This window comes from Oncorhynchus mykiss, chromosome 8, assembly GCF_013265735.2.
Source record: "Oncorhynchus mykiss isolate Arlee chromosome 8, USDA_OmykA_1.1, whole genome shotgun sequence".
In the NCBI taxonomy this organism is placed as follows: domain Eukaryota; kingdom Metazoa; phylum Chordata; class Actinopteri; order Salmoniformes; family Salmonidae; genus Oncorhynchus; species Oncorhynchus mykiss.
Window position 1 is genome coordinate 12,890,422 of NC_048572.1, and position 20,244 is coordinate 12,910,665.

Here is a 20,244-nt window from a genome sequence, read left to right on the forward strand (position 1 = left end):
GGAGTGAAAGGATGAACGGTCCTTCGTAAGTTTAGTTCCCCTCGATTTTTGCACAGCTGCCTGCAGCACTGTTCTTTAAGCTTGCAATGAGTCACTCAGCCACGTTGCAGGAGGGAAGGGCTGAGCCAGCCGGGGGGAAAGGGGGCAGTGTGAGTCAAAGGATGTGGAAAGGGAGGATAGTAAGGTCAAAGAGGCAGAATCAGGAGATAGGAGGGAGAAGGATTTAGAGCGAGATAATTGGATAGAAGAGGAGATGGTAGTGGGAGAGAGAGAATGAATATTGCGATGGCGGATGTCCATCTGGGTAGGGGATGAGTTGGTAGGGTTGGAGGAGAGGGAAACTACTAAAGAAACAAAGTAGTGATCAAAGACCTAGAATGGGGTTGCAGTGAGATTAGTAGGCAAATAGCATCTAGTAAAGATGAGGTCAAGCGCATTGCCTGCCTTGTGAGTGGCAGGGGACTGGGAAAAGAGGAAATGAGTGGAAAGAAAGAGGTGGAAAGAAATTAATCGGAGGCAGACGCCAGGAGGTTGAAGTCGCCCAGTACAATGAGTGTTGAGCCATTGTCAGGAAATTAGATTATGAAGGTGTCAAGCTCATTAAGGAACTCGATGATTACCTTGTGGGCAGTAGATGGCAACGATGTTAAGCTTGAGTGGAGAAAGACAACATTTAAAGTAGATGGCACTAGCTAGAAAAAAGACAGTACTAGACAACAACAGATTAGGATAAAAATGTACTTATCACTCCTGGAGATATCAGGAGTCCTCTAGCTATTGATTGAAGCACAACAACTGAATATATATGACGTTGTTGTGGCTAGCTACTCGCTGCTTTCAGTCAGTGCAGATTTGATCTTACTGCTTTTTCCAGTCAAAGTCTCCTGTGGAGAAGGAGCTGAGTCTGGTCCCAGATCTGTATGTGCTGTTTTATCAACTCTGGCAAGACAGCACAATCAGATCTGGGACCAATACGAGTTGGCAAAACATAAGAAACAGATCTGGGACCAATAGGAGTTGGCAAGACAGCACAATCAGATCTGGCTCCAGGCTAGAAGGAGCTAACCCGTATGTCCGGGGCTGGGAAAAGTGTAATCCTATGAGGCCTGGCCAGATTAAGCCTGGTACCTGAGTATGTCATTTTAAGGGCAAGCGCTCTGGGCCGTGCCAACATAATGCCACAGGGCTCAAAGGCCTGTTTATACAAGATGCTCTGCTCTGCTTGTGATCATGCAGCACTGGTGCTACAATCTAGTTTATTTTACAAATCAAATCAAAGTTCATTTGTCACGTGCTCCGAATACCCCTTACAGTGAAATGCTTACTTACAGGCTCTAACCAATGGTGTGTGTGTGTGTGTGTGTGTGTGTGTGTGTGGGGGGGGGGGGGGTAAGTAAAGAAATAAAACAACAGTAAAAATACATTTGAAAAAAGAGTAGCAAGGCTATATGCAGACACCTGTTAGTCAGGCTTATTGAGGTAGTATGTACATGAATGTATAGTTAAAGTGACTATGCATATATGATGAACAGAGTAGCAGAAGCGTAAAAATAAGGGTTGGCGGGTGGTGGGACACAATGCAGATAGCCCGGTTAGCAAATTTGGTTACCTGTTCAGGAGTCTTATGGCTTGGGGGTAAAAACTGTTGAGAAGCCTTTTTGTCCTAGCCTTGGCACTCCGGTACCGCTTGCCATGCGGTAGTAGAGAGAACAGTCTATGACTGGGGTGGCTGGGGTCTTTGACAATTTTTAGAGCCTTCCTCTGACACCGCCTGGTGTAGAGGTCCTGGATGGCAGGCAGCTTTACCCCAGTGATGGACTGGGCCGTATGCACTACCCTCTGTAGTGCCTTGCGGTCGGAGGCCGAGCAATTGCCGTACCAGGCAGTGATCAAGTTTTTAATCGATGTACAGTACCAGTCCAGTTTTGACACACGTACTAATTCAAGTGTTTTTCTATATTTTTATTATTTTCTACATTGTAGAATAATAGTGAAGACATCAAAACTCTGAAATAACACACAGCTTCACCTGGAATGCGTTTCCAACAGTCTTGAAGGAGTTCCCACATATCCTGAGCACTTGTTGGCTGCTTTTCCTTCACTCTGTGATTCAACTCATCCCAAACCATCTCAATTGGGTTGAGGTCGGGGGATTGTGGAACCCAGGTCATCTGATGCAGCACTCCATCCCTCTCCTTATTGGAAAAATAGCCCTTACACAGCCTGGAGGTGTGTTGGGTCATTGTCCTGTTGATAGTCCCACTAATGATAGTCCCACTAAGCGCAAACCAGATGGGAGGGCGTATCGCTGCAGAATGCTGTGGTAGCCATGCTGGTTAAGTGTGCCTTGAATTCTAAATAAATCACAGACGGTGTCACCAGCAGAGCACCGTCACACCTCCTTCTCCATGCTTTATGGTGGGAACCACACATGCAGAGATCATCCGTTCACCTACTCTGCGTCTCACAAAGACATGGCGGTTGGAACCAAAGGACAGATTTCCACTGGTCTAATGTCCATTGCTCGTGTTTCTTGGCACAAGCAAGTCTCTTCTTATTATTGGTTTTCTTTAGTAGTGGTTTCTTTGTAGCAATTCAACCTTTAAGGCCTGATTTCACACAGTCTCCTCTGAACAGTTGATGTTGAGATGTGTCTGAACTCTGTGAAACATTTATTTGGACTGCAATCTGAGGTGCAGTTAAATCTAAGGAACTTATCCTCTGCAGCCGAGGTAACTCTGGGTCTTCCTTTCCTGTGGCGGTCCTCATGAGAGCCAGTTTCATCATAGCACTTGATGGTTTTTGCAACTGCACTTGAAGAAACTTTCAAAGTTCTTGAAACTTTCCGTATTGACTGATGTTCGTGTCTTAAAGTAATGATGGACTGTCGTTTCTCTTTGCTTATTTGAGCTGTTCTTGCCATAATATGGACTTGGTCTTTTACCATATAGGGCTATCTTCTGTATACCACCCCTACCTTGTCACAACACAATTGATTGTCTCAAACGCATTAAGAAGGAAATAAATTCCACAAATTCACTTTTAACAAGGCACACCTGTTAATTGAAATTCATTCCAGGTGACTACCTCATGAAGCTGGTTGAGAGAATGCCAGGAGTGTGCAAAGGTTGGCTACTTTGAAGAATCTCAAATATATTTAGATGTAACACTTTTTGGGTTACTACATGATTTCATATGTGTTATTTCATAGTTTTGATGCCTTCTCTATTATTGTACAATGTAGAAAATAGTCAAAATAAAGAAAACCCCTTGGAGTAGGTTTGACCAGTACTGTATATACTACTGCCGTGTGGCAGTTGTGTAAGCTAGTGGATTTAATATATAGAGGTACTATACATTGTTTACTTATATCCATTCATTTTGTCCTGGAGATCTGTGCATGTAACTTGAGTTTTCACTCAAATCTTCCATTGACATCAATGCATGATTTATGCAATTATCAAGAAGTGCTCAGATCTCAATTCAGGTTCCTGCCTTCACAGTGTATCCTATTTATTTTGTGTTTGGTATGTACAGTTTGTCTCTAGTAACTGTCTTACTGACAGTGTTGATTCATAGTACTGTCTCTTTCTCGTTCACAGGTGGTGAAGACCATCGGCTTGAGGGAGGTCTGGTACTCTGGTCTTCAGTATGTAGACGGTAAAGGATACCTCACCTGGCTGAAGCTTGACAAAAAGGTAAGGTTAATCTAGGACTACAAATTTTACAAGTCCCCTGTATTTTGCCTGATGTAGTACTGTACAAATATTTGTCCATATCTGCTCAGGCATTCTCAAACCATTTCCCGCTGTATTCTTAAACCGCTGGACTCCATAACCATTCTATGGTAAACAAAATAAAATAGGCCATACAAAAAGAGCACATTCTTTTAAAGGCGGGGTCAAATCACTCCACACTACATTTGCTTGCCACTCACTCACTGCATTATTGAATTCACATAATGCATTGCGGCTGCCCAATGGCCACCCTCTCTCACTCCTGTGGCTAATTCTTAATCTCTCTTCTTTTATTTTCACATCCTGTCAGGGACTCTGTCAAATGGCACCCTATTCCCTATTTAGTGCACTACTTTTGACCAGGGCCCATAAGGATCCCCACGGGGCTCTGGTCAAAAGTAGTGCACTCTACAGGGAATATGGCGCCATTTGTGATGTAAGCAATTTCCAGTGAATCCACTGCAATGAAATTCCTGTGCAGTCGGTAGTGTGAACTCTTAGTGAACTGCTAGAAACTAAAATACTAGTTCTACTTCACTCTTGCTGTTGTTCCTGAGCAAACAGAAATCTCACACTGCTCTGTCTTCATTCATTTGTAGATCATGTAGACTCTGTACTGCCAGTATAGCGACGGTATAGCTACAGTATATCTACAGTATAGTTACATTATAGGTAAAACACCTCCACATGTGTTTGTGGAATTGAGTTGAGCCTGTGTCAATGTGCAGCATTTCCAAATGGGTCAGATGGTTATCACCAGAGCTGTATATACAGGATATGTACTGTATGTATCAAATGGCTCTGGTATCACATCAGAGGTCACACACATGGTTATAGGGGTAGTAGAGTAACTTTACTTAGTTTACAGTGAAAGGTGTATAAGTGGTTATAGGAGTAGTAGAGTAACTTTACTTAGTTTACAGTGAAATGTGTATAAATGTGTATAAATGGTTATATGGGTAGTAGAGCAACTTTACATAGTTTACAGTGAAAGGTGTATAAGTGGTTATAGGAGTAGTAGAGTAACTTTACTTCGTTTACAGTGAAATGTGTATAAATGTGTATAAATGGTTATAGGGGTAGTAGAGTAACTTTACTTAGTTTACAGTGAAAGGTGTATAAGTGGTTATAGGGGTAGTAGAGTAACTTAGTTTAAAGTGAAAGGTGTATAAGTGGTTATAGGAGTAGTAGAGTAACTTTACTTAGTTTACAGTGAAAGGTATATAAGTGGTTACAGGGGTAGTAGAGTAACTTTACATAGTTTACAGTGAAAGGTGTATAAGTGGTTATAGGGGTAGTAGAGTAACTTAGTTTACAGTGAAAGGTATATACATGGTTATAGGAGTAGTAGAGTAACTTTACTTAGTTTACAGTGAAATGTGTATAAATGTGTATAAATGGTTATAGGGGTAGTAGAGTAACTTTACTTAGTTTACAGTGAAAGGTGTATAAGTGGTTATAGGGGTAGTAGAGTAACTTAGTTTAAAGTGAAAGGTGTATAAGTGGTTATAGGAGTAGTAGAGTAACTTTACTTAGTTTACAGTGAAAGGTGTATAACTGGTTATAGGGGTAGTAGAGTAACTTAGTTTACAGTGAAAGGTATATACATGGTTATAGGAGTAGTAGAGTAACTTTACTTAGTTTACAGTGAAATGTGTATAAATGTGTATAAATGGTTATAGGGGTAGTAGAGTAACTTTACTTAGTTTACAGTGAAAGGTGTATAAGTGGTTATAGGAGTAGTAGAGTAACTTTACTTAGTTTACAGTGAAATGTGTATAAATGTGTATAAATGGTTATAGGGGTAGTAGAGTAACTTTACTTAGTTTACAGTGAAAGGTGTATAAGTGGTTATAGGGGTAGTAGAGTAACTTTACATAGTTTACAGTGAAAGGTATATAAGTGGTTATAGGGGTAGTAGAGTAACTTTACTTAGTTTACAGTGAAAGGTATATACATGGTTATAGGGGAAGTAGAGTAACTTTACTTAGTTTACAGTGAAATGTGTATAAATGGTTATAGGGGTAGTAGAGTAACTTTACTTAGTTTACAGTGAAAGGTATATACATGGTTATAGGGGTAGTAGAGTAACTTTACTTAGTTTACAGTGAAATGTATATAAATGGTTATAGGGGTAGTAGAGTAACTTAGTTTACAGTGAAATGTGTATAAATGGTTATAGGGGTAGTAGAGTAACTTTACTTAGTTTACAGTGAAAGGTATATAAGTGGTTATAGGGGTAGTATAGTAACTTTACTTAGTTTACAGTGAAATATGTATAAATGGTTATAGGGGTAGTAGAGTAACTTTACTTAGTTTACAGTGAAATGTGTATAAATGTGTATAAATGGTTATAGGGGTAGTAGAGTAACTTTACTTAGTTTACAGTGAAATGTGTATAAATGGTTATAGGGGTAGTAGAGTAACTTTACTTAGTTTACAGTGAAATGTGTATAAATGTGTATAAGTGGTTATAGGGGTAGTAGAGTAACTTTACTTAGTTTACAGTGAAAGGTATATAAATGGTTATAGGGGTAGTAGAGTAACTTTACTTAGTTTACAGTGAAAGGTATATAAATGGTTATAGGGGTAGTAGAGTAACTTTACTTAGTTACTTAGGAACATTCCAGTGATTTCACACAGCCACCCCATTCACTCCCCATTCTTCACACAGCCACCCCATTCACTTCCCATTCTTCACACAGCCACCCCATTCGCCTCATCAATACCTTTTGGTTCCTGTTTCGGAGCCAACACAGAAGAAGAGACCAATGCCAGTAAACAAACAACGTTACAGAGGATCATTCAAGTTTATCAGTACCATTTTACCCATCCCTTTTTTAAAGAGGAAAATAACAGTGCATTTTTGAATGCAGCACCGTGCGTCCAAGATAATTTAACCCTCCGGGAAAAAGAAAGTTGATCCAATCCCATCATTCTTTGCTACTCATGAAACTAGTAGACATAGGGCTACATCCCAAATGGCACACTATTCCCTTATAGTAGTGCACTACAGGTCTCTGGTCAAAAGTAGTGCACTATATAGAGAAGAGGGTGCCATTTGGGACGCAGATCATTCTCAGAGGGCATACATCAATCAATGATCAATAAATTGTCTCTCTCCAACCAGGTGTCTTCCCAGGACGTGAAGAAGGAGAACCCGCTGCAGTTCAAGTTCCGCGCCAAGTTCTTCCCCGAGGATGTGTCTGAGGAGCTCATCCAGGACATCACCCAGAAGCTGTTCTTCATGCAGGTAACACACACACACACACACACACACACACACTGTTATACTATTCTTTGTACTCACAATGCTTCATTGCTGATACAAACAAATTTGTTAAGCGTGTGTGTGTGTGTGTGTGTGTGTGTGTGTGTGTGTGTGTGTGTGTGTGTGTGTGTGTGTGTCCAGGTGAAGGATGGCATCCTGAGCGATGAGGTGTACTGTCCCCCAGAGACGGCCGTGCTGCTGGCCTCCTACTCTGTCCAGGCCAAGTTCGGAGACTATACCCGGGACCTCCACCGGCCCGGCTACCTCACCTCAGACCGTCTGCTGCCCCAGCGGTGAGCGTCGATCCACTCCCAGCCCACACTAGGCCTGCGTCCCAAATGGCACCCTATTCCCTATCCAGGCCCTGGTCAAAACTTGTGCACTACATAGGGAATAGGGTGCCATTTAGGACACACCCGAGAGCTATTTTAGCACAGTAGCATGAAGCATACTTTTTGCTTCATTCATATCAATGTATTGTGGGTGCATTCTAAGTGGTATGCTAGTATCGACATTGGAACATAGGAAGCCAGGAGTACAGATACTAGACAATAGCTCAGTGTGCTGCTGTTATAAATCAGAACAGGATGAAGTTTTGTGTTCACATACATACATAGACACAAAGGAATCCAGATATTGATCATAACATGAGTACCCTTTATTCAGTGTACTCTCTGTTTACCCCCCTCTTCTGTTCCTCCTCCTTCTTCCTCTCTTCCTTTCTGTCCTCCCTCCTTCTCCTCCCTCTTCCCTCTCTTTCTCCTCCTTTTCCTCCTCTTCTTTCTCCTTCTCCTCCTCCTCTGTAGGGTTCTTGAGCAGCACAAGCTGTCCAGGGATCAGTGGGAGGAGAGGATCCAGGTGTGGCATGAGGAACACTGTGGAATGCTCAAGTGAGTTTCGGTCTGTTTTGGTTTGTATGAATCTCTATGTTGGTGTCCCTGTCATAAGGAAACAGGTCAATTGCATTATTTGTTGTACCTCAAAAAGCAGTCAATAGTTTCTTGTAGAGCAGTTGAATGAATAGTACAGCAGCGTTGTTTGTGTGTGGAGTCAAATCAATTCCAAACCATTCCTTAATTTGGTCATGTTTGATTGTGCAGGGAGGATGCCATGCTGGAGTACCTGAAGATAGCTCAGGACCTGGAGATGTACGGAGTCAACTACTTTGACATCAAGAACAAGAAGGGGACCGAGCTGTGGCTGGGAGTAGATGCCCTGGGACTCAACATCTACGAGAAGGAAGACAAGTAAGAAACAGGGTCCTGTTCAGTAGGTCACACCGTAGCAAAATGTTTTGTAAAGAAACATTTAAATGTCCAGGTAGTCCCTCCCAGTTTCAGTCTGTTTCAAAACGTTTATTCCCTACTGGACACCACCCATGTTCCCTCTCTAAACTGACCACTAGGGGGTCAATTCATGAAAAACTTGATTTGGGTTTGCTTGATAATGCCTGGTGTGCCAGTTGGGCAAGGTTTACACTTCTGGGTCTATCCCAATGCTTCCATTGAGCCAGACAAGCTCAATCAAACACATCTGAAAGATTTCAAATACTATTTGAACCCAGGTCTAACGTACTGTAGCCTATCTACCCATTCTGGTTCTGCTTGTCAATGATACCGGTGTGTTTTCCGGCCTTAGCCACAGTTCTGTGTCAGACATTGAAGCCTAATTCCAATGGATTTGACTATTGGAGCCGTACAGGTTAACCCGCGTCTTTACTTAATCAGTACCAATGAAGATGATTCTCACCAGACAGTTACCACAACTCTCTTCCCTTCCACTCTCTCTATCTTTTGATGAGCTTTTACTGTGTCTTCCTTCCTACCCAAGATTGCTCTGTGAATCTGCGATCCACCAAATGTGTGGGTGACACATGCGGTAACTGCGTGATTGTGTTAACTACTTGTTCCTTTTGAGGTCACTAAAGGTAATGTGTTAACTACTTGTTCCCTTTGAGGTCACTAAAGGTAATGTGTTAAAGTAGATTGTGACTTAATGTTCCAGATGACAGACATGGCAGCTCTGCTTTTAGCTCCTAAGCAACTTTGCGCTCGTCCTAATATTTCTATAAATATATATTTTACTTTTAGATTTGTGTGTATTGTTGTGAATTGTTATATTCTACTGCACTATTGGAACTAGGAACACAAACATTTCGCTACACCCGCAATAACATCTGCTAAATATGTGTGTGACCAATAAAATGTGATTTTATTTCATTTAATATGTGTCCCCAGCTTCTCTATACAGCCGATGGCCCTGCAGTCACTGACCCTCTGGCAGAGGAGTCAAGTAGTATTTGTTTATTTTCAAATACTTTGAGCGTTTGAGTGAACCTGTCAGAGTGCTAGATGATTGGGGTTTACACTTTGCACTTTTGGGACTACTCCACCCAATCAAGCACAGAAAAGTATGTCTGGAAGACATGCCAAAGTAGTGTTTTGGGTGCAGTGGACTAACCTCTTGCTGGATTGTGTTGTTAACGGCCGTTACTCCCTCCCTACAGCTTCATGCACTGTTTAAACCCTCCATGCCAAAGGTCTCTTGAAAGCTGTCTGATCCAAGAGCCCCTAGAAGACTCTGTCTGGCCACAGATGGTAACTCTTTAACTTGAGTGGCCACAGATGGCAATGCTGTAACTCTGTAACTTGAGTGGCCACAGATGGCAATGCTGTAACTCTTTAACTTGAGTGGCCACAGATGGCAATGCTGTATCTCTAACTTGAGTGGCCACAGATGGCAATGCTGTATCTCTGTAACTTGAGTGGCCACAGATGGCAATGCTGTAACTCTGTAACTTGAGTGGCCACAGATGGCAATGCTGTATCTCTGTAACTTGAGTGGCCACAGATGGCAATGCTGTAACTCTGTAACTTGAGTGGCCACAGATGGAAATGCTGTAACTCTGTAACTTGAGTGGCCACAGATAGCAATGCTGTAACTCTGTAACTTGAGTGGCCACAGATGGCAATGCTGTAACTCTGTAACTTGAGTGGCCACAGATGGTGTGCTGTAACTTGGATTGTTTGGGATTCCCCATTGTCTTACTCTCCACCAACATTATTGTGGCTTGTGTCCAAATTGTCTGGAGGTTTTATGTTTCGCTTTAAATCCATACAAAGCACACATTGATGAGTGTTAGAGTTCCATCAAAGTGTTTATTTACAGAAACTTTTTTTTTTTTTTTTTTTACCTTTATTTAACCAGGCAAGTCAGTTAAGAACAAATTCTTATTTTCAATGACGGCCTGGGAACAGTGGGTTAACTGCCTGTTCAGGGGCAGAACGACAGATTTGTACCTTGTCAGCTCGGGGGTTTGAACTCGCAACCTTCCGGTTACTAGTCCAACGCTCTAACCACTAGGCTACCCTGCCGCCCCACAGAAACTTTTGTACCATAGAATGGCTTTAAAATGAATCTAACGCTCTTATTTTAAGTTAGTAGTCTGATACCTGTAAATCTGGCTAACCATAAAGAAGAGCGAGACACTCAAACACAGGGCTCTGTGTGTGTATGTAGGGTTCTTAGTGTCCTTGAGTGTGTATGCATGCGTGTGTGTGTGTGTTTGTGCATTCTGGGGCTCGGCTGTAACCATGGCAACGCTGACTGGTTTTTCAAGCTGTGCCTTAAGAATCCGAGACTAACTTAGAGCGCAGGCCCCGCGAAGAGGGTTCCAGGCCATAGACAATATGTAGCACCATTACTGCCAAGAACTCACACACACACACACACACACACACACTAACGTAGCATTGCTCCTTTTTGTGTCAGATATTGCCATTCTGCCAAGGTTTTAGTCCTTAGGCCCTTTGTCAAACAAACACACACCCTCATTTAGCAGAAGAAATATAGCTAGCTATCAGGACAGGATTCCATTTGAACCCTATATCACACCACTGGGACCTTTTAGTTTGTAGAAAATAAGGTCTATTTTGTGTTTTTTGTCCTATATTGTCCCTGATTGCTGGATAAAGCCATCCACATACATGTTCACATTTCTATGAGATTCTATATAACGCAGAACACACCATATATTCTTTATATATTCTCTATGGAACACATCTCTGTTCAACCTCTGTGGGTACTGTGGATAACAGTTGTTAGGGGTCATTGGAAGGGGTTACCTTATCTTCTTGACGCACCCATCCCGTTAGCGGGATCATTTTCATCAACACCCGCTGAATTGCAGCGCGCCAAATTCAAATTAAATTACTAAAAATATTTAATTTTCATGAAATCACAAGTGCAATATAGCAAAACACAGCTTAGCTTGTTGTTATTCCACCTGGCGTGTCAGATTTCAATACAGCTTTTTTGGCGAAAGCATAACAAGCGTTTATGTAAGAACATCTCTCTCAGTAGACAAAATATTACAAACAGCTAGCAGCCAAGTAGATTGGTCTCGAAAGTCAGAAAAGCAATAAATTAAATCGCTTACCTTTGATGATCTTCGGATGTTTGCACTCACAAGACTCCCAGTTACACAATATATGTTCCTTTTGTTCCATAAAGATTATTTTCATATCCAAAATACCTCCATTTGTTTGGTGCGTTATGTTCAGAAATCCACAGGCTCGAGCGGTCACGACATCAGAGACAAAAATTCCAAATAGTATCCGTAATGTCCACAAAAACATGTCAGTTTTTTTATAATCAATTCTCAGGTTGTTTTAAAAATATATAATCGATAATATATCAACCGTAGTTTTTTCAATAGGAGAGGGAGAGACAATGGCTGCGCCACTCTGTTGCAAAACTCTGCGAACACCCAGCTATCCACTGACGCGATGTGATCTTTCTCGCTCATTTTTCAAAATAAAAGCCTGAAACTGTCTAAAGACTATTGACACCTTGAGGAAGCCATAGGAAAAGGAATCTGGTTGATATCCCTTTAAATGGAGGCAAGGCATCCAATGGAACAGAGAGCTTTCTGGGAAAAAGCACTTCCTTGTTGGATTTTCCTCAGGTTTTCGCCTGCAATATCAGTTCTGTTATACTCACAGACAATATTTTGACCGTTTTGGAACCTTTAGAGTGTTTTCTATCCCAATCTGACATATATATATGCATATTCTAGTTTCTGGGCCTGAGAAATAGGCTGTTTTAAATGGGTACATTTTTTTTTGCCAAAAACGAAAATCCTGCTCCCTACACTCAAGAAGTTATACAACGTCTAATCTAACACTTAGCCATGCCTCTAGATAAGACCTTGATCATCGTTATGTCTCAGTCCTCCTCGATGTCTTTAGATAAGACCTTGGTCATGGTTATGTCTCAGTCCTCCTCTATGTCTCTAGATAAGACCTTGATCAGCGTTATGTCTGTCCTCCTCTATGTCTCTAGATAAGACCTTGATCATGGTTATGTCTCAGTCCTCTATGTCTCTAGATAAGACCTTGATCAGCATTATGTCTCAGTCCTCCTCTATGTCTCTAGATAAGACCTTGACCATCGTTATGTGTCAGTCCTCCTCTGCCTCTAGATGAGACCTTGATCAGCGTTATGTCTCAGTCTTCCTCTGTCTCTAGATAAGACCTTGATCAGCGTTATGTCTGTCCTCCTCTATGTCTCTAGATAAGACCTTGATCGGCATTATGTCTCAGTCTTCCTCTATGTCTCTAGATAAGACCTTGATCAGCGTTATGTCTCAGTCCTCTGTCTCTAGATAAGACCTTGATCAGCGTTATGTCTCAGTCCTCCTCTATGTCTCTAGATAAGACCTTGATCAGTGTTATGTCTCAGTCCTCCTCTATGTCTCTAGATAAGACCTTGATCAGCGTTATGTCTCAGTCCTCCTCTATGTCTCTAGATAAGACCTTGATGAGTGTTATGTCTCAGTCTTCCTCTGTCTCTAGATAAGACCTTGATCAGTGTTATGTCTCAGTCCTCCTCTATGTCTCTAGATAAGACCTTGATCAGTGTTATGTCTCAGTCTTCCTCTATGTCTCTAGATAAGACCTTGATCAGTGTTATGTCTCAGTCTTCCTCTGTCTCTAGATAAGACCTTGATCAGTGTTATGTCTCAGTCTTCCTCTATGTCTCTAGATAAGACCTTGATCAGTGTTGTGTCTCAGTCTTCCTCTGTCTCTAGATAAGACCTTGATGAGTGTTATGTCTCAGTCTTCCTCTATGTCTCTAGATAAGACCTTGATCAGTGTTATGTCTCAGTCTTCCTCTACCTGATCCACATCTACCACAAACAGGATAACCAGGTTCCTAGAGTTAACGCCCAGAGAGACAGACAACTACTGGAGATCCCAGGACTGGAGATCTGGAGCATGTCAGCAGTTATGTTTTCAAGATGGAGCACTTTCTGTACAGAGCAAAATAATTATCTATCCCTTTAACTTAACAGTGTTCACTAACATTGATGCTAAAATACCCCGTAGAGTTCAGGTTTGGATCTCCAGGGAAAGCTTGTTGAAGAGAAAACTGCTCAAATAACCTCTAGTCTGGTATCAGATCTGTTTGTACAAAAGGTGACAAAACGTGACGTAGGTGTTAACAATACAGCACAAACAGATCTGGGATTCGTTAGGTGTATGTCACCCAGGAATTGAAATACCAGTTCAGGCAGCAGCAGGGTTTCACTGTGTCTCACTGGGTGTCACTGCGAGGCGGATCAAACAACTGTGTGTGTGTGTGTGTGCTCTCGCGTGTGTGTGTCCGTAAATTGCCAAATGAGATTGGCATCCAGTCAATGTGTCTCTCTCTAGTACACAATGGACGAGCCCCACCCCAGATTCCTCCCACCTAGCCCTATTGATACAGAGGCCAACATGTACAACACAGTAGTACAACACACAGTCCTGCCTCACACATGGATGAATCATATCCTATTTGCAATTGTTTCCTACCACATCCCAGGCTGCGTAACCAATGGCACCCTTTTCCATATGTAGTGCATAGCCCTATGGGGCCCTGGTCAAAAGTAGTGCACTATATTTAAGCAATAAGGCCCAACGAAGTGTAGTATATGACCAATATATCACTGCTAAGGGCTGTTCCATGCACCATGCAACGTGGAGTGCCTGGATACAGCCATTAGCCTTGGTATATTGGCCATATACCACAAACCCCAGGGGGAGGGGCGGGCCCAGCCACCTAGCTCTGTTCCTCCTGCCTAAAATCATTTCAATTGAAAGATTTGGCTACAAAAACCCTGGATTGTGAGTTGGGAAATAATCTGGAATAAATCTATGGAAAATGTACACTGTAATGTCCACTATTTAGCCACATAAAGACGCTTGTCCTGGAGGCAGTGATTTCCACTAGATGGGCTAGCTGCAAAGTCAAAATTGGCTATATATCGTAAGAATTCATGAAAACAAAAATGTGCTTTTTGGTTTTAATTTGGGTTAGGGTTAGGCATAAGGTTAGAAGTGTGGTTAAGGGTTAAGGTGAGGGTTAGGTTTAAAATGAGATTTTATGACTTTGTGGCTGTGTCAGCTAGTGACCACCCTGCAGAGCTGCCTCCAGTACATGAGTCATCCCAATAAATGACAACCTGTTTAAAGCACATGCGGCCTACACAATACTTACACTGGTTTGCCTTCTCCCCCACCAGACTGACCCCAAAGATCGGCTTCCCCTGGAGCGAGATCAGGAACATCTCCTTCAACGACAAGAAGTTCATCATCAAACCCATCGACAAGAAGGCCCCGGTGAGTTACACACTATAAACTGAGTCTACAAACATTAGGAATACCTGCTTTTTCCATGACACAGACTGACCAGGTGAATCCAGGTGAAAGCTATGATCCCTTATTGATGTGACTTGTTAAATCCACTTCAATCAGTGTAGATAAAGGGGAGGAGACAGGTTATTAAAGGATTTTAAGCCTTGAGACAATTGAGACATGGATTGTGTATGTGTTCCATTCAGAGGGTGAATGGGCAAGACAAAAGATTGGAGTGCCTTTGAACAGGGTATGGTAATAGGTGCCAGGCGCACCAGTTTGAGTGTGTCAAGAAATGCAACGCTGCTGGGTTGTTCATGCTCAACAGTTTCCTGTGTGTATCAAGAATGGTCCACCACACAAAGGACATCCAGCCAACTTGACACTGTGGGAAGCATTGGAGTCAACATGGGCCAGTATCCCTGTGGAACGTTTTTGAAACATTTTAGAGTCCATGCCTTTACGACTTGAGGCTGTTCTGAGGGCAAAAGGGGGGGCAATTCAATATTAGGAAGGTGTTCCTAATGTTTTGTACACTCAGTTTAGATCCACACTACAGGGCCAAACCAAGAAGGCTCCAGTGAGTTACACTATATTTCCACACTACAGGGCCAAACCAAAACGGCTCCAGTGAGTTACACTATATTTCCACACTACAGGGCCAAACCAAGTAACGTAAACTCACCCCGTTCTATACAAATGTGCGCAACCGTGACATTCAAACGAGGCTACAAAGAAAACTAATGGGATTGTGGCGACTGTGTTGACTTCAAAATCGGGGGTGTGAACTAGGTTTCTATTCAAGCGTTGATCGACATGGTAATGGCTCTATAGTATTGGAGAAAAGTTCAAAACTGACCCTCCGTTACATCTTGACATGCCATGTCGTAATGTACAGCACGCATAAAGCAACTATTTCTGTCTTACAATCTCTCTCCACCAGGTGTAGCACTTCTCTCATCGTTAAAAAACAAGAAAGGGACAGGGACAGGGTAAGCGGGTTACCTAGTCATTTTTTGCGTCGTCAATGCAAGCGATCATGACTCTCAAATTACACTGTTTACTTCTGAATATCACTTTAGCACCGCCCCAAAAACCTGATTCAAATTCGACACAAACCTTCATATAGGTATGTAATTTACACATTATATAAGCTCTTTATAGTGTTTTATTTACATTTTTAGAGGCGATAAGGTGATAAGTTGGACAGATCGAGTGGGAAAAAAGCCGTTTTCCCACACGACATCTCTCCTTCTCACTATCACGCATTAGTTTCTCTTCCCCACTCGCCATTTTTAAAAAGACTGTTAGGAATATTATGAATAAATGACTAAACAATATTCTCATTTTAAATGGAACTGTAACTAAGTAAACTTATACTCTGTTTTATTATATCTGATTAACAATATGAGTTCATAAGAAGGGATTGTGTGACACGGACAAGGAGTAATTAAATATAACGAACACCATTCCAAACTAGTCTGGGGAGGAGTGGGTTAAGTAAACACACAGGGTCGTTAACCTATGGTTGAACCGACGAAACTGAGCTCTGGGGTGTTTTAGATAAGGCAGTGAGTGCATTCCTAGGTTTTCTGTTAATTAGAACTATCAGCTAAGTGGTGATCGATAATGGTGAGCGGTCAAGAGTTAATTCAGTTATGTTGTGTGACCTGTGAGTGTGTTAGTGAGTTGGAATGAACTTTTGAACTCACTTAATTCTAGGTCGGGAGGAGGGGATTCGTTCTAGAAGCAATGAAATGACGTCATGTTATTGTATATAAACTGTTGCTCGTGGTAATGTGGCAGCGTGCTCCGAGAATAAATACTTTTATCTATTATTGATAAGACTGGTCTCCGTCTATTTTATGCAAACAAGAATCTTACAAATTCTCATAAAATAGATTAAGCGAATTAAATTAATGAAAACATATTGGAATAATTAAATTACAGTAACAAAGACCCGACGGAGCTCATTGCCTTCTTGAATCATGCAGAAATGCAGAAATGTGCAGCGTGGAGGTCATGTCATTGATTTTGTTGGAAAGGGGAAAAATTGTGCTTTACAATGGTATTGACATTACAGTTGATCTGGAAGTGTTACGTTTTTGGGGCACTAAAATAAAGTCAATTGTTCGGACCAAGGCGATGTACAAAAGTGAGTGAATTTACGTTAGGTTCCAGTGAGTTACACTATAGTTCCACACTACAGGGCCAAACCAAGAAGACTCCAGTGAGTTACACTATAGTTCCACACTACAGGGCCAAACCAAGAAGGCCCCAGTGAGTTACACTATAGTTCCACACTACAGGGCCAAACCAAGAAGGCTCCAGTGAGTTACACTACAGGGCCAAACCAAGAAGACTCCAGTGAGTTACACTATAGTTCCACACTACAGGGCCAAACCAAGAAGACTCCAGTGAGTTACACTATAGTTCCACACTACAGGGCCAAACCAAGAAGACTCCAGTGAGTTACACTATAGTTCCACACTACAGGGCCAAACCAAGAAGGCTCCAGTGAGTTACACTATAGTTCCACACTACAGGGCCAAACCAAGAAGGCTCCAGTGAGTTACACTATAGTTCCACACTACAGGGCCAAACCAAGAAGGCTCCAGTGAGTTACACTATAGTTCCACACTACAGAGCCAAACCAAGAAGACTCCAGTGAGTTACACTATAGTTCCACACTACAGGGCCAAACCAATAAGACTCCAGTGAGTTACACTATAGTTCCACACTACAGGGCCAAACCAAGAAGGCTCCAGTGAGTTACACTACAGGGCCAAACCAAGAAGGCTCCAGTGAGTTACACTATAGTTCCACACTACAGGGCCAAACCAAGAAGACTCCAGTGAGTTACACTATAGTTCCACACTACAGAGCCAAACCAAAACGGCTCCAGTGAGTTACACTATAGTTCCACACTACAGGGCCAAACCAAGAAGGCCCCAGTGAGTTACACTATAGTTCCACACTACAGGGCCAAACCAAGAAGGCCCCAGTGAGTTACACTATAGTTCCACACTACAGGGCCAAACCAAGAAGGCTCCAGTGAGTTACACTATAGTTCCACACTACAGGGCCAAACCAAGAAGGTTCCAGTGAGTTACACTATAGTTCCACACTACAGGGCCAAACCAAGAAGGCCCCAGTGAGTTACACTATAGTTCCACACTACAGGGCCAAACCAAGAAGGCTCCAGTGAGTTACACTACAGGGCCAAACCAAGAAGGCCCCAGTGAGTTACACTATAGTTCCACACTACAGGGCCAAACCAAGAAGACTCCAGTGAGTTACACTATAGTTCCACACTACAGGGCCAAACCAAGAAGACTCCAGTGAGTTACACTATAGTTCCACACTACAGGGCCAAACCAAGAAGACTCCAGTGAGTTACACTATAGTTCCACACTACAGGGCCAAACCAAGAAGGCTCCAGTGAGTTACACTATAGTTCCACACTACAGGGCCAAACCAAGAAGGCTCCAGTGAGTTACACTATAGTTCCACACTACAGAGCCAAACCAAGCCAAGCTGTTCTGGTCTGGTTACGCATCTACCATAGTTGCTGGAACTGTGCTGTATAGGACAATGTGAAAATAAATACACTTATTAGAGCCAACACATTACAGTTTGGGTCAGCCCTACAGTCTGAATCAGGCATCATATGCAGGTCGCCATGATCCTGAATCACAATGACACTGTTTTGATGATGGATGGCATTCACCACATCACACACTGTCTCCACACACCACACTTAACATCACAATGAAACCAATCTGAAAGCATCAGCAAACAGCTGCAGCAGCTGTCCTGATGGACCAATTTAAAACACAGTAAGCCTGGTCCCAGGTCTGTTTGTGTTTGGCCAAACAACAACCATAGGAGTTGGCTGTACAGCACAAACAAATCAATGCAGTGTAAGTATGAGGTACAGGAAGATGTTTACTGTAAGTACAATTAATCTACCTGCCTGCCTACCTGCCTCCTATCTCCTCTCCTATCCTTCATTAACCCTATCCTAACCTCTCAGCCCTATCCTAACCTCTCAGCCCTATCCTAACCTCTCTCCTCTGTCTCCTTCATTAGCCCTATCCTAACCTCTCTCCTCCTCTGTCTCCTTCATTAGCCCTATCCTAACCTCTCAGCCCTATCCTAACCTCTCTCCTCTCCTATGTCTCCATCATTAACCCTATCCTAACCTCTCAGCCTTATCCTATCTCCTCTCCATCTCCTTCATTAGCCCTATCCTCTCTTCTCCTCCTCTGTCTCCTTGGGAGCAGCAGGTCCATTAGCCCTATCCTCTCCTCTCCTCCTCTGTCTCCTTGGGAGCAGCAGGTCCATTAGCCCTATCCTCAATCCCATCTTCTATTGTCAACAGAGCCCTGGCTCCAGACCCTGTGGCACAGATAGGGAGCAATACAGACACACATGCACACAAACGTGCATGAGGATGCACACACACACATGTGCATCCATACACACACGTGCACACACCCTGAGTGCTCTTCTAATGTCCTAATGTCCATCAAGCCTCTACACTCAAGGCACCTTATCTCTTCTGCTCAAGCCAGTGTGTGTGTGCGTGTGTGTGTGTGCGCGCCAGGGTTTCCGTTAGCCGGTAATTGCCGACCTTTTGGCAGACATAAACAATTAAAAGCCAATAAATATAATTGTTGCCGGCCAAATTGACCGGGAGAAAAAACTCTCCCAAACCAAGAAGGGCCCACGTTTCCCATGCATACCGTTGTATAGGCAACAGTATGCAGGCAGGTGGAAGCAGTATGCATACCGTTGTATAGGCAACAGTATGCAGGCAGGTGGAAGCAGTATGCATACCGTTGTATAGGCAACAGTATGCAGGCAGGTGGAAGCAGTATGCATACCGTTGTATAGGCAACAGTATGCAGGCAGGTGGAAGCAGTATGCATACCGTTGTATAGGCAACAGTATGCAGGCAGGTGGAAGCAGTATGCATACCGTTGTATAGGCAACAGTATGCAGGCAGGTGGAAGCAGTATGCATACCGTTGTATAGGCAACAGTATGCAGGCAGGTGGAAGCAGTATGCATACCGTTGTATAGGCAACAGTATGCAGGCAGGTGGAAGCAGTATGCATACCGTTGTATAGGCAACAGTATGCAGGCAGGTGGAAGCAGTATGCATACCGTTGTATAGGCAACAGTATGCAGGCAGGTGGAAGCAGTATGCATACCGTTGTATAGGCAACAGTATGCAGGCAGGTGGAAGCAGTATGCATACCGTTGTATAGGCAACAGTATGCAGGCAGGTGGAAGCAGTAAGCAGTGCATTTGGAAAACATGTACTTAAAACATGGAGGCAATTATTTTGTTTCAACTTTATTTTGTTGTCCAGAAGCCAAAGGCACAATCCTAGTCATAGTAACAACCCATCCTAGTCATAGTAACAACCCATCCTAGTCATAGTAACAACCCATCCTAGTCATAGTAACAACCCATCCTAGTCATAGTAACAACCCATCCTAGTCATAGTAACAACCCATCCTAGTCATAGTAACAACCCATCCTAGTCA

General features: G+C 42.7%; 1 protein-coding gene across 2 annotated transcripts in view; it reads left to right on the plus strand.

The window, feature by feature from the left end:
- ezrb (ezrin b) overlaps positions 1-20,244 on the plus strand; it is a 55,718-nt gene that overhangs the window by 17,583 nt on the left and 17,891 nt on the right. For both annotated transcript variants that reach the window (XM_036984802.1, XM_036984803.1), the window contains exons 4-9: positions 3,603-3,698; positions 6,868-6,990; positions 7,150-7,301; positions 7,815-7,898; positions 8,109-8,255; positions 14,576-14,672. In XM_036984802.1, coding sequence (XP_036840697.1) covers positions 3,603-3,698; positions 6,868-6,990; positions 7,150-7,301; positions 7,815-7,898; positions 8,109-8,255; positions 14,576-14,672 — 699 coding nt within the window. The remainder of the gene's footprint in view (positions 1-3,602; positions 3,699-6,867; positions 6,991-7,149; positions 7,302-7,814; positions 7,899-8,108; positions 8,256-14,575; positions 14,673-20,244) is intronic.